The sequence below is a fragment of the Thunnus maccoyii genome, chromosome 8 (assembly GCF_910596095.1).
Source record: "Thunnus maccoyii chromosome 8, fThuMac1.1, whole genome shotgun sequence".
NCBI classification, from domain to species: Eukaryota; Metazoa; Chordata; class Actinopteri; order Scombriformes; family Scombridae; genus Thunnus; species Thunnus maccoyii.
In genome coordinates this window covers 14,758,474-14,778,737 of record NC_056540.1, presented here as the reverse complement: position 1 = coordinate 14,778,737, position 20,264 = coordinate 14,758,474, and the positions used below count along the sequence as shown (strand labels likewise).

Genomic DNA, 20,264 nt, shown 5'->3' with positions numbered 1-20,264 from the left:
TTTATGAATACCAGTGCTGAGTTGATCATGGAGTGAATGAAGCTAAAGCTCTAATTTGTAGATTTTCTCCTCTATTTCCCCTTTTATCCCTGTCCATTGCCCCAGAATGCCTTTCAGCTGTTTCCCCAAAGCAGTCTTGTTTCCACTACTTTTTCCTCTTTTTTTTTTTTCTTCCCTTGTTAATTCTCATGCATCACTTTCAAATTGTGTCATTTTTACTTAGCACTTCCTTTACCCATCACCTCTTGGCAGCTGGTTATCACACATTTCTTTCCCTCGGACTCCTCTGCTCATTCTGTCCCTGGTTCCTCTCCTTGTCCCCTCCTTGTACTGCTGATTCATAATCTCTGTTTGGACAGAAAACAGAGGGAGGGAGCTTCTGTCCTGATGAATAACAACAGGAATAGGGAGAGGGAGAGAGAGAGAGAGAGAGAGAGAGAGAAAAAAAAGCGAGAATGGGATACTGAGGCAGCCTTCCTTGCAAACTGTCTGTCTGGCTGGCGCTCTGTCTCTCAGTCGATCTGCCAGGCTGTCAGCGACTGTGTTTCTGTCTGTGTCAACGCTCTTGCCCTGAACCAAAATTTCCACAGATCATGCGGTCAGGCTAACCAGGTTTGGCGTACGACTGCTATTCTTAAGTCTGTGCCATTCAGAGTCTGTTTGAATAACATGGCCTGTGCTCTGTTGTCTTTTGTCTGTCGTCTTTTTCCAACACCTGGGCCTGCACACCATCTTCACTCCCACATTTAGAGTGCTTCTACCACTTAGTATTACGAGAAACGGAAAGAGACGGAGTAAGGGAGGACGGGATGGTAATGGAATTGTGAGAAAAAAAAAAAGAAAGACAAATGAAAAGAGAGACGACGATGGAAAAGAAAAAGTGGAAAGCAGAAAGCCATGGAGAAAAGGAACAGAGAAAGAAGTAGATGTTATAGGAGATAGAGGAGTTGTGAAAATAGGAATATGAGGGCGGAAACAGAGAAAAGCCCAAAACCAAAGTGCACTCATAAGCAGGAAGATGTTGCTGATAAGTGAAGCCTTCGAGTGGCATTGTGGGGGGACTCACACAGAGGGGCTTTCCTGTTTATTCATGTCTCACCCTCTTCCTTTCACTGCTAGATTTTTACAATTCCCCTTTTCATCTTTTAGGGGTCACAGGCAGTTGGTGTGTGTGGGCCTGACCGGAGAGTTTAAACCTGAAATGACCCAGACTTTCTCTCCCTTCCTGTGTGTGTGTGTGTGTGTGTGTGTGTGTGTGTGTGTGTGAGACAGTGCACAGAAGTTTGGCTGACATACTGTGAAAATGTAGGTCAAAGATGAGCAATTTGCAAATGAGTTGGAGAAAGCAGAGAGAGAAAGAAATGGGGGGAGTGACTAGAACGGGGTTGCCATGCATATGTATATGTGTGCGGTTGTGTAGGTGTGTTGTGCTTACAATACAAGCATGCATCTGTGTGAGTTGTTGCTTTTTTTTTTTTTTTTTGGAGTGACCATTTTTAGAGACCACTCTATGTAATGAGCTGAGCAGGGTGACAGGGACAGGGCTACATCGCTAAGTCCTCCATGGCTTAAATCACACTGGCATCTGGATTCCACCCCCCGACAAATACACACACACACTCGACCTGACAGCGTGTGGGGGCGTGCATACGTGTGTGTGTGTGTGTGTTTGTGCAACTGACAGAGGATAGAGTATAAAAAGGGATGAAAACAGGGGCGTCACATGCAGTCAGTTTTTTTAAGGGGGCACAGTTTCACAATGCATAATGTTAATGTTTACACCAAACCAAGTTGTTACCAGTAATTATGCTTTGTTATTATGCTACAAGCTTTGGCTTGTATGTTTATGATCAAACTGCCCCCCTATCAGTAATTATCTACAAATATAACTGAATGACAGTTATTATATAACTATATTGCATTCAGTTGCAATATTGAACAAAAAATGTTAGCGAAAAGTCTTGAGAGTCTTGTCTAGTCTTGAGAAATGATCTAAACAGCAAAATGAGCTGGGTTTTCCAATAGTTATGAACATTTATTTTCATTCAGATTTTTGTGGCTGCTTAATGAGACACTCAAATTTGATATCATATATGCATTTTGACTATTTCAAGCCAAATTTCAGGAGGCTTTTGGGTTATAGTTTAAACCACTGCTGGTAAAGTCACTTTGAATAGAGAAATTCTGAGGCTTTAAGTCATTTACAAATTCATTCAAGTCATACTGTTTATGGTGTAAGCTGAGATTCATATATTCATGACATTCACACTTTACACTGTGGTTAAAAACGATCCTACACGTCTTCCACAACCACACAGCTGAGCGGCTCCACTAGCTCTGGTAGCGCTTCCTAAACAGACTGTGTGTGGCAGTCAGAGTTAAACACCAATAAAACATGCAGAAAAAAGCAACTTAATTAAACTTAACTGATTAAAAACACTTATTGTGAAAATAGAATTGAACAATTTTTAAAGTCATCCAGTCTAAAATATTTGAATATCAGGTTCAACGGGCATGACGTCTCTGTATGAGAAGCTTTACAGTAAGTATGGCGAGGCCCCCCCCCCCCCTTCATGTGTTTACACCTGATAAATTCTGTTTGCTGCATCGGATTTATTCTCCACATCCTCCCAGCATATCCATGATTACCATAATTGGGCAACCGCCTCGCTCTTCAGGACATTAAGCAAATTATTTATTTCGCTTAATGAATCTGTCTCAATACTTAACCTTAATTGCAGTTCTCTCACTTCCTTCTCCTTCTGCTCTCTACCTTTTTTGTCTCCGACAGTAAAGCTGTAGAGAGGTTTGCCAAGGGTCATAAATGTCTTATATATTTAGCATCCCAGAATGTTTTAAATAGCTTTTGCTTCATGCCGCCTTCATAAATTTCACATAAATCTACATTTTCGCTGGAGCCACCGTCACTCGTAATCCAAACACAAAAGACGGCTTTCTCGGAGATTTGCGGGGAGCATAAAGGTATAATTTGCCGCTGATGCGATTAAATAAAACACTATTAATATTTATGGTGATGTGTCCTCTTAATCTCAGGCTCTGAAGTGTGTCTAATTTTTCAAATCAGCCTTACTATTGTACAAGGCTGATTCTCTTTATGACTCAAAGGTTGAATGAATTGGAGGGTTACACAGTATGAGTGAGTCACTATCAAAGCTATATTTGTGCGTGGATGTGTGTTTGTGTTTGTGCGAGTGTCTGCCTGCCCGTGGATGCATGTGTGCAACTGTGTGTAAAGTTAGCCAGCAGTAGCAGGGTTATGAATCAGATCAAACACACTCATACACACATAGTGACACCAGATCAAACATACGCACACAAACACACGCTGCCTGAGCTGGACTGAGCTGAAGGGCCCCAACCGGGTGTGACTTTGATCCTCACCACAACATCCGCTCTTCTACTCCAACACTGCTTTTCTGCTACTCTTCTGTCTCACGTGCCCCTCAGGACACTTACACAGGACTCGAGTTACTCCTTTCAGATCTTCAAATAGAGCTCAGTGTGTCTTCAAACACAGAGGATGCTCCTGTTGTAACGGGACACTCGTGTGTAAGCTCCAGATTTGGAGCCTGCAGATGAGCTTCAGGTCTGCAAGGGAAGGTTGTGGTTAATGTCACCATCTCAGTGACCATGAGAGTAATAATAACCCACTATATATATATGTTGAGTTGTGAGCATGAGCCAGATGTGACTATGTAGTAATGGGTTGCAGGTGCGAATGTTTTCTCTTCTTTAATCCTGATGATAAATTACTCAGATGTCATTCGCATCATTATCCCTGTTTGAAGGAGCTTTATGATTTATAAGGAAGTGTTTAAATTGATGGAAATATGACCTGAAATAGATTTGACAGCCCACCAGTGAGACATCTTTAGAGCCTTGTCTATGTAAAGCACAGTCAAAAGAAAGTCACATTTTTGACAACCTTTAATTCACATGTATGTGTTTTAACTCCTGGCTCTCCTCAGTATCAAAAAAGGTAGTGACACAAAGTCAGCCATATTTAAAATACATGTTAACTGCATTCTGCTGGTCTGTTTATGAATTATTAAAGCAATTGTTGGTTGACTGTTACCTTTTGCTAAGCACAGGTTACAACTAATTAGATCATTATGGTAATTAACTGTTGCAAATTCAACACAAATTCAACAATTGTCCATAACAGTGTGCATGTTCAGAAAGCATCTAATAAGCTGAAAAAAAGCCTGAAAGGGTCAGTTCGAATTGAAGAATTGAAGTTCGTTTGTGGTGCTTAAGGCACTGAATCATGACATTTGGAAACCTCAACAGGAATGTTTCCATTTAATTAGATATAACTTTCATTGGAACTGTTTTTCTGGAAGATCAAAAATCATCATGATCAAAAAAGAGTGAAAACTGTCCACAGCAAAGTCTGTAGATTATTTTGACATCATTAACATTTAATACAGAAACACTGGCCATATGAAGTAAAACGCTCTTCATGTTATTTATTGTATATTTCCTTGACTATATCTAATTGATCAGATGTTGTGGTGCAGAGACAACAACTTGGAAACAGTGACCTGCAGATGTGCAGTGATCTTTCTAGTCTGTGTTGTAAGAATTCCTTATAATCAATGACGACGATGATATAAATGCAGAAAGCAACTGTGTCTCTTGAGGGGTAGGAGGGCTAATAAGCTAAACTTGAACACGTCAAACCTAATAAAACGTCTTCAGGCTTATCACCCAGAGGAGCACAATGAATTTACTGTAATAAGAGAACAGCAACTAGCAGCACAGCTGATGCTACAGCGATCCCTCAACAGGCAAGAGCAGTCACAATAATGCTGAATAATAAAGCTTCTGGCAATTACTGAAGAAATGGCAACATTCATGGCAGCAGATGAACAAAAACATTAGATTCAATCATGTTCTGCTTTACTCTGAGCGAAGATGTACACCTCCGTCTCAAGATGTCAGCGCAGTGGTAAAAAAGGTGTGATGATAATATTATTTACATTTGATTAATGGTGACAATGGCATGAGTGACTAATTCAGTTGTCGCTATAAGGATTAGTTGATTAACTGATTATTCAATTGACAAAAAAATGTTTGATAATCAATTATAGATACAGATGTGCCCCAAGAATGTGCATTAGATGTGCCTCCAAAACATAAATACATATATACAGTACATGTGATTAATTGTTTACGTCATTTTTTGAGGAAAAATGCAAAAAAACCCTCTAATCCAGCTTCTCAGTTGTGAATATTTGCCGGTTTTCTTAATTCTCTATGATAACAAAATCAATATCTTCATAAACATATTTATGTTTTAGATTGTTGTTTAAAATTAAAAGGCCTCAACTTCGGCACTGGAAAATTGTGAGGGGATTTTTCAACTATTATCTGACATTTCATAGACCGAACAATAAGCTGATGCACCTAATTAATGACTTTCGGCTTGGACCAGTTTTGAAAACAGTGTGTCAAACAATGTTGGGAGAATCCGGTCGCTCACTACATCGATTGCTTTGTCTGCTGAAGAACTAGTCACAGATATACAGTGATACTAATGAGGAGTGTTTAACCAACAGTGTGCCGTCATGGTTGATCTTTATCTATAGCTTACTCTAGATGTGAGCTTCACTCCTGTCTTTGAATAACCTGACTTATGCTGGCACATTAAGGCTGGTGGTCTACCTCTGATGAATCAATTGTTCTGGACACAGTGTTTGGACAAGCCTTCCTATAATCCCCTCAACCAGGACTTGGCTGCTCCTGCTTTAGAGGAGATGAAGATAATGCTTCTCACTATGGAAATGTGCTCAGATGCTTTGATGCTTTATTCACTTCAGCTTTTCAAAGGACGTGTCCAGTTCTTCAGCTCCCTCACACCTTCCCCTCTCTCTAACCCTCCGCCCCCTCTATGGCAGCTCTGATCGATCCAACCATGTCTCCCAGTCCCACATGTCATTTTTTTTTTCTTTGACACAGCTCTCCTCTCCTCACTGCTTGGTATTCTGGAGTGGGAATGCATGCACCATCGCAGATCCATCAGCTCCTATCGGAATGCCGCACCACGGCTCGGGGAAATGGAGGGATGAGAAGAGAGAGAGGTGGAGAGAGAAAGAGGGAGAAAGGGGGGTGGGAGGGGGAGAGAAAGAGAGGGCAGGTCAGTGGCTTGTCGACATCCCTCCGGGACCAAAGCCTCAGGCTGACAGGGAGAAAGAGAGAGACAGAGAGAGGAGAATGGGAGAGTAAAAGGAGAGAAAAAGAACAGCTTTTTCTTTCTGAGGGACCACTGTGTTAATATCCATATCCTTTCAAATCAGCCTCTCTGAGGTATTCAAGGAACGTGCAAGTTCTTTCCTCTGCAGCTCAAAGGATTCAATAAGTAGTATGCATACTTGTATCCACATTAGAACTGATTTTTAGAGTCTATAGATGGTACTTTCATAAATTAACACTGCTCTCATATCTGATATCTTCAGGCTCCAGTTACTATACCGATAGATACATCATGGATAAAAGTATGGCCCATGAAATAAAAAAGTGACTTATTTCATAACTGCACTTCATGTCTTTATCAGGTTTCATATATTTAACCCAAGTCAAGTCAATTCTATTCATGTAGCACAATGGCCAAGAGAGCGCAACACACTTTAACTCAAGCAAATACACGCAAGTAGACAAAACACATGTAAGTAGAGGAAAAGATCTTCATCATCTTGACAACATGTGAGCGGACAAAAAAACGTTAAAAATACACAAAATACAAGTTAATCGAGAAACCGTTCACCAATTAAAGAACGTATACTGTCTGCAGAAGCAATGTGCTGCAAAAAACAGAAAGCAAACACAAAATCGTACACAGCAAAAAAGTTTATTTTAGTTATCACATTCTGATTTTGTGATTCCAATATTATCGACCATACACCTATATTTTGCCTTTTACTAATAAGTAATTTCCAGTATTCCATTGTTGTGTATACATTCACATGACACAGTGAATGTTTTTCTTAATTTGCTTTTTTTCTCTACATGTACAAGTTTTCTTGAGGCCAAAATATGATACAAATTGGTTTTAGAGGGCTTTACAGTACAATCTGATTCAAATTCTACTCAATTCACTGTTTTAAGGGCGTACTTTAAACAAAAAAACACTTGACCAAGAAAAAAAAATAGAAAAAAGGAAAACATGAGCCACAGAGGAGAAATGGCTCTTCCAGAACAAACAGACAAACAATATGTGCTGAACAGTAGACAGCGGCAGCAGTATTACAATTACAACATAGAGAAACGGAATTGCTAAATACAGTAAATAACATAATTAATCAGTATTATACATTAAAAGAGTCTCAGGCAAAGTGTGCAAAGTGTTAATCTTGCAAATGACACAATCTATCCAGCTCACAGTGTCATGAGATGTAAGATTTTGTGGAGAAACACAACCCAAAAAAATAAATATAAATAAAAATTCTGTTGATTTTAGTAATTTGAGTGTTGCACTTCAGATATATATATATATATATATATATATATTCAATTTCTGAAATATGTCTTGAGTAAATAATGTCATGACAGGCTATAAAATCTGTATGAACACAGTTTGTAGTTTAAATGTGATATGTACACTCTCACAGATGTAATAAGCTAACACCATTTGTAGCAGGTCACTGTGCTCCAGGGTGGGATCTCTGACTAAACTGTCTTTCAGTAAAACTCTCTGCAGCACAGCCCGCACAGAGCTCTCCATCGCACACATCTTCTGTAATGTATACTGTATCGCTTTGCTTTCCTCTCTTCAACTCGCTCATCATCCCTTCCTTTCTCCTGTCAGAGTGAAGGAAGAAGTAGACAAGCGCTGATCGTATTGATGTTTTCTCTCTTCTTCATTTATCGCTCTCTTTCTTTGGCGCTCTTCCTCTCCAAAGCCTCTCCATCCTCTCTGTGTGTTCTCCCCCATGGCTTTCCTCTACAGCAGTGCGTTGCCTTGGTAATTACTAGTTGTCTTAAACAGACAGATGGAATAAGAGAGAGTGACGGGCAATTTTCCCAGTGCCTATTTTCCCCGCGTATGTGCACGCAACTTCTTCTTCTTCTTTTTTTTTTTCTTTTTTTTTTGGCGTGTGTGTTCTGTATGCTTGCTTCTTTACTCCTCTCCATCTCACTCTCACTCTGTGAGTTTGCATTTGTGCACGGCTGATGTGTGTTTGCGTGAGTGTGTGTGTGTGTGTGTGTGTGTAAGGAGGACGTAGGGAATTACCTGACAGAATGTGTTAGTCCAGGATGGGAGTGGGACAGTTTCATCTCCCGTTGTTGTGTTGGCCATTTTAGATGCCAGGTGTCACTCTGGCCCTCGGGAGGGATCACTACTCTTCTTTTTTTTTTCTCCCAGCATGCCCCAAACCGTGCAAGCAAAGGGCTATTTCTTTCTTTAAACTGTCAGGGCAAGAGAGGAGGTCAAGGATGGATGGAGATGAGAGTGAAAGGCAAACAAGGGGTGGGGCGGGCGGAAAATTAACACAGTGACAGAGTTCATGTACTGGTATTCATATTGTCCAATTAAATTTCCACACTCTCTTCTTTCTCTCTCTGTTACAGGCTGGTATGATCAGGACGGAGAAAGAGGAGTTTTTTATTGAGCCAGTGGAGAGGGGCGATGGAGTGATTGAGGAGGAAGAGGGAGGAGGAGGAGGAAGGACGCACATCGTCTATCGCTCTGCAGCTGTAAAGAAAGCGCCCATCAGCAGCACAGCAGCAGAATACCACAACAGAGGTCAGTCTGCAGCTCCCACTGTCCAATCTTCCACTTTTATACACACTTTCACTCCATCTAAACCATTTTAACTTAAACTAGTCACACATGGAAACTGATTTTAAGCCTTTAAGCCCCCTGATCATGCACCCTAAATTTTAAACCTACACAAGTATCTTTTTTTTTTTGACTTCTTGTCATCATTAATGTTCTCCGCAATACATCCAGAAAAACTGCACATGCTATGCTCATTTTCCCTCAAACTACAGACATGCATCTTAAAGCATTTTTCCCCTCACACACACCTGGTTATATAATCATATCAAACTATTGTATGCAAAGACAGCGAGTCACAGCGTGAGCATACCCTGCTGTCAAAAAGATTACACCTACACACAGCCGAACGCATCCTCCTGTCACTGCACTAATTTTCCGAGCGAGAGAGGAGTGACATATGGAGACACACGTGTTTGATCGGTAAAGGTAGCACCTTCTGTAGCTTTTATAGAATGATACGCTGCCTCAGCTGCCTTAACAATTAACAGCTGGCACTCAAGTCTTTGGTTTCTCATTGTTGTCTGCTTCCATTTTCCACTCAACAGATGAAATTAATGAGCTGAAACAACAAGAAGGGGAGCATTTAGAGGAGCGTCATACTTTTAGTTTAACATGGCATGTCTGCTCTAGGAAGACGAGTATATATTAAATTAGCCGTTAATGCTGAAGGTCTGAACATCATCGCAAAAGAAAAAAATATATTTTCATTATAAGAATTAATGAATGTATCTTTGGTATATTGAATTACTTTTACAATCTTATTTCTTCACAATAAAATGGGAAAAAAATGAACTAAATCTGTTCATCTTCACTTGGCTCCAATTTAGTGAAATAAGGCCGTTCAACTCACTTCAAGGTGATGTCACAGGACTGAAGAACCATTTTGAAACCAGATGAAGAAAATTTAAATAATCAAATGAAATGATCTTACCGTATTTTTTAGGTTGAACACAAAATAAGTGAGAATTTTGGTCAATTAGGAAAAAATACATACAGATAATATGTATGTTTTTGTTATGTTATACAACCCAAAGGCACCAGATAACTTCAGTATCTTCAGCAAGATGAACTGCACCTGTAAAACAGCGCAGAAGCACATATTTTCCAGATCTAAGACAAGATAACAGATAGATAACACTTGCACACAGTGTGACACTTTATTACTTTTCAAGCTAGTTTCAAAATTGAATGCAAATTAGTAACAAATTAATAAAGCAGGCTCAGAAATCTGCATTCATTTGGAGAATACGACTTAGAGACTGTCCACATGTTGGCTCACAACAAAACCTGAAGTTTATATTCAGGATATGCTGTGGGACTTGCACATTGTCCCTTTAATAATATTAAGTGACTTATTCAAATTGCAAAACATTTTTATTGTGGGAAAGGAATCCCTACCTGGGGTTAACACTTAATAAATTTAACATATACACATTATAAAAAAATTGTAGGAGTTGTTTTTCATATGGTGCAGGTCTCATTGTGGAGCAAAACAAAACTGTACTTTCAAGGGTTTAAGAACTGTGCTCGCTGGAGAAAAAAAAAAAAAAAAAAAACATCACTGCAATGCATGCCTGCGGCTTGTGTCAGTAGACAGTGGCTGTCCAATCACTGTGATTGATCTGAAGCCTGCAAGTCAATCAATCGTGACCCCGACCGGTGCAAGAGTCTGCATCTCAACTAATCAGCAAAGCAAGAATCTTCTCAGAGAATCTCCTGTAACATGTACAGGCGCAAGTTGAAGCGCTTTATAACGAGTGTATCGCCACGGATGAGATCTGTGTCTTCCTATTCTGAGCAGTTGACTCAAGAATGTCTAATAATATACAGAGAGAGAGAGAGTTTCCATAGGAACACCCAGTGAGGACAGACTGCATTAGAGTAACACAGATCTGCTCCCACTGTTACTGATACCTGGCAGTACATCCACATACACACGTACGAGCATGCACATACTGAAAAAAAAAAAAAAAAAAAAAACTCAGGAACTCACACATACATACAGGATGTAACCACATGCTGCTTACACAACTCCCTTGATCATACATTTACACTTTTGAACACACATACATGCTTCCTGCGCACAGACATGCAGACACACACACACACACACACAACACGTCTCACTGCTCCTGTTGCCTTTGAATTTTTCTTTCTAATGAAGAGTGGGGTGCAGATCAATAGCGTAGGATAGAACAGGCCACAGTGTGTGAATGTGTGTGTGTCTGTGTGTGCGTGCATGTATGGCGTGGGCATGAGTTCTGTGGTCGTCTGGTTTCGAGAGCTGGGATTTTCAAGGCTAAGCAGACAGACAGACAGACAGACAGACAGACAGACAGACGAGCAGGCATGTGCTGCTCCCTGTAGCATTTGATGTGGATCTCTCTCTCTCTCTCTCTCTCTCTCTCTCTCTCTATCTCCCTCTTCATTTCTCTTTTCTTCTTCCTTTTTATCTCTTGCCTTAGCTATTCTCGACCACAATATTATGTAAACATAAGTTTACCTTCCAGTTGTTATATCATATCACTGTAATATCAGAGCAACATGGAAGCACATTATAGATGTCTTTACATTCTGCTTCTCTTTAATCCATCTACAAACCCAAATCAAACACTTTCCTCTCCTTTTCTTTTATCCTCCCTCATATTCTCAGACAATCACTCCTCCCCGTAGATCAATCAGGAACATTAGCGAATTAATTAATAATCAATCAATCATTTTCGGAGATCTCTTTTGCCAAGCCTGCTTAATTCACAGCCAGTTATTGAATGTTGGACTCATTTCCTGGCTAAAGACAGAGGGAAGGAAGTTATATTTAGTAAGGTAATAGAGGAGCTCAAGAAAGAGAGAAAGAGAGATGAAGATGGAGCGAGACTGATCGGTTTCTTACACCATAAGCTGAGGAGGTGTGAATCAATGTCCTAAGTGGGGAGAGCAAGCTTTATTATTAATGTGGCACATTCGTCAATTAATCGCAGCGGCGATAGAAAGCGAAGGATCGCCATTCATTTTTGCCGGGCGGACAGAGCTCCATCCTTCAATCTGTCTTCTCTTCTCCTCTTACAATTTCATTTTATCTCCTTCTTTTATCTGTGTTTTGATCTATGTCTTCCTGTTTTGCTGATTTTATTTTCTTCTCCTTCCCTCTTTTTCTCTGGGCTCAGCTTGACTCGCTACTTTTTGCCTCCAAACAAACTCTCATCGCGCTTTCCTCTTTCCTCTTTCCAGCGGTGACTGCAGAGGCGTTGGTTTCTGGACAGTGAGGAGGGTGGAGTTTAGCGTTTGGTCTGGGGGACTGGACTGTATGTGTGTGTGTGTGTGTGTGTGTGTGTGTGTTACTGCAACTGCGTGCATGCAAGTACGTGTATGCACGCCATTGCAGTGTTGTGTCCAGGGTAGTGAGACTTGCCCAGACAGATGGACTACCAGAGGGCTTTTTCCCATAATCCCTCTCACCCTAGTCTGCTACCTTATGCTCCCACATAAATATTATGTGTAAAAGTCATCAAATTTCAGCAACGAGAAGAAATGTTTTCTTACTTTATTCTTGTTAAAATACTATTTTGGGGGCTAAAAAAGCCACATTATGTTAGGCTGTATCTTGTTATTATAGTATCATTCAGCTCTGTTCTGAGTTCTTACACACTAGGCCATACTATTGTGTTACAGAAATGCAGTTGACTTGTTTTCATTGACATTTCAGAGACCTGTATTGTTCTTGAGGCAGAAAGGCTTCCAGCAGCGTCTGAGGCAAAGCGATTGCAATTAGTTGGTGGGTAGACACTGGGCGGAGGACTGAGGCAGCGACACAGGACCTCATGCAGCTGCACAAAGCCAGCATTTGTTTTACCAATCTGGAGCTGCCACTCTTGTATGTTTTGTGCCAAACTTTATTATGCTATTTTCTTCTGAGCCGCTGTGCTTGTGCTGTTGTCGGTGTGCGCCATGTTGCACAGCACTGATACAATGACACGTCAGCCTAGGCCTGAGCTGAGAGGAGGTTGGAGCGGGTCAGCCAGGGGCCAGCGGTGCTCGTCACTGTGGCTTAATGTCTGTCTCTCGCATCCAGAAAGTGAAGGGGGCTCCCACGAGAACTCACTCTCTTCCTATATCTCTCTGCCTCTCTCTCAATTTACTCTCCCCTCCCCGCTCTGTCTCCGTCTCTGCCGGTGTGACACAAGGATAGTCATATGGTGCAAGGGTTTTAAGAGGACACTCGTGACTAAGCACTTAGAGAGACATGAGCACACACACAACCACACACACAAATGGTCTGAGCTCATTTTCAGTATCTAACAGGGGTCCCAGCAGGCATTTTGCAGTACATCTTGCCTCTTGTTGGAATCCCAAATAGAAACACTGGGAAGGTGACATTCTTCTAACATCATTATGGGTCATATTTAAAAGATGGAGCTAAATTGCTACTTTACTACTACAGCTTATGAATAAAGACAAACTCAAAGGGAAAATCAGGTATCATTCGCCCCAGGTCTTATTTCACAGAAGTCAGACGGGGCAGAAACACGAGCAGTCAGACAGGTTTTTAAACAAACCCTCAGGTTAGACAAACTTATTTGGAAGTAAAAAGCAAAGGTAAACTATAGAATTATTACACAAGTTGTCTAGTATAAAAATTCCATCATATCCATAACCTCCTGGTTCAACTTTAACCTACCAAACTTATTGTAGTTGTAGGCGCACAAGTTTTTCTGTGCAATAAGGAATTGTTAAAGAAATTTGCACCTTTAGGGGATTAGCTAAACTGGTCATCCCTTCCTGTATTATTAGGATGCTACTTAGCAAGTAACTATTACACAGTCACGCTCCTCATTATACCCCATCATCTCACTTCTGACTGCCAGACCAACGCCTCTGTACGCTTCCGTTATCCAGCCCAGTTCCCATGAGCAAGATGACCGTTTAAGCCATATGAACAAAACCAGGAGCTGTCTGTCCTCTGCGTCCTCAGGCTGCTGTTTAAAGCTCTAAAATGAGCAGTTTTGGAGGTGAATTCCTTCACTTTAAATAGCCTACGTAAACAATGTTCTTTGCCAAGGCCTGTCTGAGGCTGTGCGATTTTAGCAATGGAAACCCAAAGCTTTGCAGCAAATTCCAGAATTTGGAAACATAAACTTTAGATAACCATCATTGTGTGGTTAAATATAGGCTTCAAAGGTTGAAATAGCAGTCCAAAATTCAACATACTTAGCCTATTCAGTAAAAAGAGGTGTGAATTGTAAAAAAAAAAAAAAAAAAAAAAAAGAAAAAAAAATTAAATTTAGCAAGGATTTACACAGGATCCAGTGAAAAGAACAAAGTCTCTACTTGTACTATAAAATACACAGAAAATGTATTTATCAAATTGTACCACAACCACTTTTTAAGAGTTTGTGTTACTTTTACTAAAGCATTATGTTGTGGTAGAACGCCGACTAAAAGCTGCCTATAACGGGGTACTAGTCTCAGATCAGATGGTGAATCAGTTCTTGCCACATTGCAAATGCATCTGCAGCTGATTTTAGGTCAGCGGAGCAGCAGCACCACACTGCTCGCAGCTTGCATTATATATGGAACGTGTGTTTTATGTATGTAATAATGTGTAATACTATGTAATAATACGGGTGTTATATTGGGCCGTATGGACACACATTGGATCAGCAGCGTACACCTGCATAAACGTGTGCACATGCAGCCAAGCAGAACATACACACACAAAAGAATAAACACACTCACATGTGTGCACTGTACACACACACACACACACACACACACACAGTGATACAGTATATATGTGTGAATGAGTGCCGGCCCAGGTGTGCCTCTGGGAGGAAATTACAGTGCTAGGAGGGGAAGTATTTCAGCAGCCAGCTGCTTCCTCCCTCCCTCTCTTTGGCCACTGGCTCTATCCCTGGAGAGCACGGCTGGCTTATTACCACGCTCAGCATATGTGTTTGTGTGTGTGCACAGTCATGCATTCCTGCATGTATGTGTGCTTCCCTGTGCGTTTGCTGGTTTTATTTCTTGCCTGTTTCCACTCACGACTGACTGACTGCATTTGTGTGTCTACCGGTGCGTAAGTGTGTATTTGTCCGCGTCCCTCTGTGTGTGTTCTCCCTCTGGCTCGTCTGACTCCTCACCTGCTAGTAAGCTCCCAGCAGGCCTTCCATTGAGCCGTCACTCAGTGTGCCACTGCACTGCCTTTAAACAGAGCAGGACTCGGGGGATAATAGCAGGGTGCGGCCGACCTCTGCTCCAGTCTGCAGCCACCACTGCCGCACTGACCCACACACAGTCTGTCTGTGTGTGTCTCTGTGTGTGGGTTTCTGTCTGTCTGCGAGACAAAGAGAGAGTGAGCGAGAGGAGGATGAGGTGGAGAAGAAGGAATGCCTTGGAGGGATGAAGGGGAATAGTATTATTACAGCTGTAGTGATTGAGAGAGCGTCACTATAATCATGGTGATCATAGTGTTTTGACAAGATTAGCACCTTTCTGAGTCGCTGTGTTGCCTCTGATGTGGTGTTCATATTTTCAATACCAAACTTTTGATGTTGAAATCCTGCTACGTAGCTAAGTGCATTTCTCAATGTAGGAGTCAGGATATATGTTTTCAGACTTTTTTTTTTTTTCATTTTCAGACTTCCTGTGATAAACAATGTTCAACGCCAATGCAGGAAAGTCATCTAGAGGCCAGAGTTTGCATCTCATCACAGACTTAATGTTTTTTTTTTTTTTGTAACCACAATCTCAGAGTTTTTAAAATGTTGGCATTAAACATTAAAAACATTTAATGTAATCTGTGGTTTTACAGAAACGTTCAATATCAACAACCTCTTGAGGCCCCCACCTCTCCAGACTTTTTTTTTCATGTTTCATGTTTTTTTAAACTCCGTAACAGAGAAAAAAGTGTTGTTGCTGGTGTTGGATTAAAAAAATGGATAAATTGCTCAGAAATGTAACTAAAAAGTATAAAAATTTTATGAACAATGTAGCTGGAGTGTCAATGTGCAGCTACACAATGATAATATAGTGTGGTATATAACATTACAAGTATGTTTTAATGTATGCAGGCATAAAGGCAGGGCTTGCACACCGCAGCAGGTAGAACTGTGTGGCTGCAATTACGTGCAACAGACCTCCCTGAAGGTGGCCACTGTTCTGTGTTAGCATCAGTTATGTAACCAGTCAACTTAAGGGACAGAAGCTCATGGAAGATGAGATGGCGTGTGACTTCCTTCCTCCCACTACTGTCACAGTGCTGCAAACACACTCTATACACACACACACACACACACACACACACACACACACACGCATACGCACACACACACATACATGCTGTGTTAAATCTGGCGCTCCTTAGAGAAGTGTGGGAGCCTGTGCCATCGCTGAATAAGCTTCCTTGATGTGCACGCTTGAGCAGAAAAATTTGACATTGTTTTCTAATGTTAAAGCATTTACGCAGCCACAGTGAAAACACAGATGTTTGCAGTTATTTTGACTGATTATGGCTCCTCTCAGGACTGTGTGGGTGTTCTCCTGTTAGTTTTGTTTGAATCTGTTAGAGCAGGACAACCTTTATGATTCTGATGAGTACACGGAGTTTATGGTTCCACCCAACATCAACTTGAAATGAAGTCTAATCAGCCAGAATAACTGAAAACACCTGCATGTGGCGTGCAGGGCCTTTAAACTGCGATATAATGGTATGAGCAACCACTCGCTAAAACACTACGTAGGTAGTAATGTGTATGTAGAGAGGATGTAATACTATGGCAGCTGATTCAGAGGTTAATGGAGCCTCTCATGTGAATGAGGCTTTCATTGCTCTGGAGACCCAAACACACTCACCGTGATTATAGCAGTTTCCTCATTCTGTGTGTGTGTGTGTATGTCTGTAGCTGTGTGTGTGCAGTAGCTACAGTATCTACTTTCAATGAGGAATAAACATGTTGCTTAAATGCAAAATCATTAGAGTTATAGTGAATTGTGTGGTTTTGTCCTTTTAGTACTGTATGTCTGTGATAATATTTATTTTCCTATGAAGACTGTGAATTTTCACCAAGCCAGAAACTTGTGCGCTCTAAAAAATGGACAAAATAATCCTAACTATGACCTATGGCCCACTTAATAGCTTTTTCTGGGGCTTTTAACCATATCACATGATTTTCATCATCAGATTGGGTTTACTAAATTGGATCTGTTGGTATATGAGCTCAGTAGCTGTTATGATTTCATCCATAATCAACACCTTTAGGACTTTTTGTCCTTGTTGGCCTTTAAGTTAAGCATGAAAGTTCATTCTTGGCCTTGGAAACAAAACAATTCCAACCCAAGGTCCACTTACTATGTTTTTTCCAGAGTTTTCAATACACTTTTATGTTTAACTTACAAGCACAAATGACAAATCCTAAAAATGCTACAGATTAAATCATAAAAGCTACTGAGCTCACATGTCAACTGCACAAACTCCACTTCACTGATGAAGCTCTGAAACTGACATCTCTAAACACCAATTTTAGATTTCTGCAGCTTCAAACAAGAGGCACCAAATATTTCTTATTGACCTGAACCTCTTTTGTCTCTAGCTCGAAAAAAAAAATCTTAAAGGAAGACAGGATATATTTCTTATTTGTGTACACAATGGCAATAATGCACAGACTTTCATGCGGTAAGAATGAAACTGTCAAAGTGGAGTGCGCGCCTCATGGCTGCTGTCTGATTAGCAGAGTGATGTGTGGTGGTGGGAGTTTGTTAGGCTGCAGTTCATTTGCCGCTGCGCCCCCTAGGGAAGTTTAATTGAATAAGACAAAGCTCTGTGCTTCTTCATTCAAAGATGGCTATAATACTAGCCACAAGCGTTGAGATCAGACACACTAATTTATGGCTCAGACAGACAGTGGAATAAGAGTTATAAGACAGATTATGGATGGATGTAGCATGGATTTTATTTTAAATGTGATGAACTGCTGATTCTATACATGAGAGACAGAGAGAGGGAGAGGGAGAGAGAGAGAGAGAGAGGGGGAGGAACAGAGAAATTCCAATCATCTCCATCTTCCTGTGTTTTCCATTCTGTGCTCCCACTGTGCCGGCCGATATGTCTTGTAGCATTAGTCTGATGTGTTCAGATTTAGCTCGAATAAAAGTGGAGAATGGCTGCAGAGATGAGAGGATGGAGAGAGGGAGGAGACAACAAGGCCTGCTAAGAGCTTAGCAGGAGCTGAAAATACACATTTATCATTCTGTTTACTGCATCCAATGAACCAGAGTGACTGTCAAATCCAGATGGGTCATGTTGTGGTTGTCCGTAAACTGTTGATCCTTGACCTTTAATTGTGTGCGCTTATGTGCAGCAATTACAGTAACACAGTGATGGTAGGAGGCAAACTGCTGGCTTGGTTATATTACCGTTATTAGCCCTCATTTTTCAAAGCTACAATTATCTAATGATACATTTTAATTGTCTTTTCCTCGTCTCACAGGCTCTGTTCACACCCTGTATCCTGGCTGCGGCAACATAAGGTAGTCACCGTCAAGTGGTTAAAAGGCCGAGCAGGGGAATAAAACCTTATCAAACTATAATTAACTGTGATTTAATAGAAGTGTTCATTCAGATGCAACAAGCATAGTGTTTACAATTACAATCCATATTATTAATTACAGAAAATAATCTTCAATATTAGAGCAAACTCAGTTATTGTGGAAAATTGACTTGTCACTCAGGAAACACACAACAAGAGCATTAGCTGGTTTTGAAATAATGTAATCAAAAATACAATCAGAAGTACAATGCATTGTATTTCTGAAAGAAAGAAAACATACCAATGTCACTTCCTAAGATCCTCATTTCTCTCTACCAACTGGGCGCTCAGCCAGTTCTTAAGTACGTCTGAACAGAAGCAAAAATGTCTACAGTCGACCCCAAAGGTCAGTGAAAAGGTTTCACATAGGATCATGGTTCAAAGGTCCAGTAGTATAGGGGTAGAATGTCTTCACAGGCATATACTACAAGACAACACAGTTGTGTTATCAAGCTTCAGGAATAAACAGTTTCTAAGGCTGTAAGCTGAGGTATAGAAAGACACAGCAGGTTGGTGCATGGACCAGGCTTCGAATACACAACCTGTTTACAAGTGTCCCTTAGATATCCCAGGATTCATGTTGCAACCCAACTGTCTTCAAGGCCATGAGACAATACAGAAAGCAATAGGAGATATTAAACAGAAAGACATATAAATGATTACCATTATTAAATTACTTTCATATTCTACAGTTTCATTTAATAGTTCTGTCAAGAAAATAAAGCTAAATTTCAAATTTATGGAGTGAAATGTTTGCTTTGTTGAGTGGTTAGTGGGTGATTGTCACATGCAAATATAACAAAGCACACCTTGGCTCTTGAGGACCAAAAAAGATGGGTGATGGGTGATGGATGAACACATCACATAGCCACAAAAGATTAAAAATTAATGCATAACTTAAGTTGGATATCATTCATGTGTGTGTCTCTGTAATCCTATCTCTGGTTTATGTGTATGTATTATAATACATAAAGCAGCTGGCATTACATTACACAAAACGTATTTGATAATGCAAGTTTTGTCAAAGCAAACGTTTCTGTGCGACAGCAATGCTGATAATCTCATATCAAAAGCTACATAAATCAGATCTGGGTTGGATCGGAGTGTTATTTTTACTCGACTGGCAGTGTGAGACAGGATGGGGTCTGCAGTTTTGGAGGATTTTGTTTGTTCCACTGTGGCATGATCTGCATCTGAGGAGCGTGTAATAGAGATAATTGAGCCACTGGTTAACACAGTCGGTTTCAACTGACTGTGAAAGCCCTTTGCTTTTATGTAACGTGTCCTCTGCAGCTGTGGTCATAATCACGCTGAGACAATTACTAAGCACGATGGCGTGTCTTCACCTCCGCGTTCTTTGCACGCGCGCGCACGTGCGTGTTGTCACAGAACAGCCTATGCACTAACTCTACTTCTCCTGCCATATGTGTCGTCCTGTAGCGATGAGAGAGAGAGAAAGATTGTCCTCCACAGCAGATGTGCTGACGCCAGAGAAAAGTTTGTTCACTTCCCTGGCATATTACCCATGTTACCACTGTGATTCTTCTTTTTCCCCCCGACTTCCCACCATCGCTCACAACTGAGAGATTTCTGAAAGGATTCCCAGCCAAGTTGACAAACCCCAGTGTTCTGGCTAGTGATCATCAGTGTGCATGTGTCTTATCCTGCTAATATACCACTATCTCGCCTTCCTTTTCATCCCTTTGCTTTCTCCTTTTGACCTCTATTCCTCATCTTTTTTTCTTCCTGTCCTCCCCCACTTTATTGAACCATCCGTTCCTTTCCTCTAACTCCTTCATTGCCTCTCTTTCTCCTTCTCCCTACCCTCCTCACTCCTTACAGAGCAACTGCACACCCCGTTTTAGTTTGAGCTTTAGCTT

The 20,264-nt window shown here is 40.8% G+C and overlaps 1 protein-coding gene across 3 annotated transcripts in view; it reads left to right on the top strand.

Annotated features, from left to right (window-relative positions):
* Nucleotides 1–20,264, top strand: part of LOC121901987 (A disintegrin and metalloproteinase with thrombospondin motifs 2-like) — a 113,631-nt gene that overhangs the window by 45,894 nt on the left and 47,473 nt on the right. For all 3 annotated transcript variants that reach the window (XM_042419120.1, XM_042419119.1, XM_042419118.1), the window contains exon 3: nt 8,593–8,767. In XM_042419120.1, the coding sequence (XP_042275054.1) occupies nt 8,593–8,767 (175 nt within the window). The remainder of the gene's footprint in view (nt 1–8,592; nt 8,768–20,264) is intronic.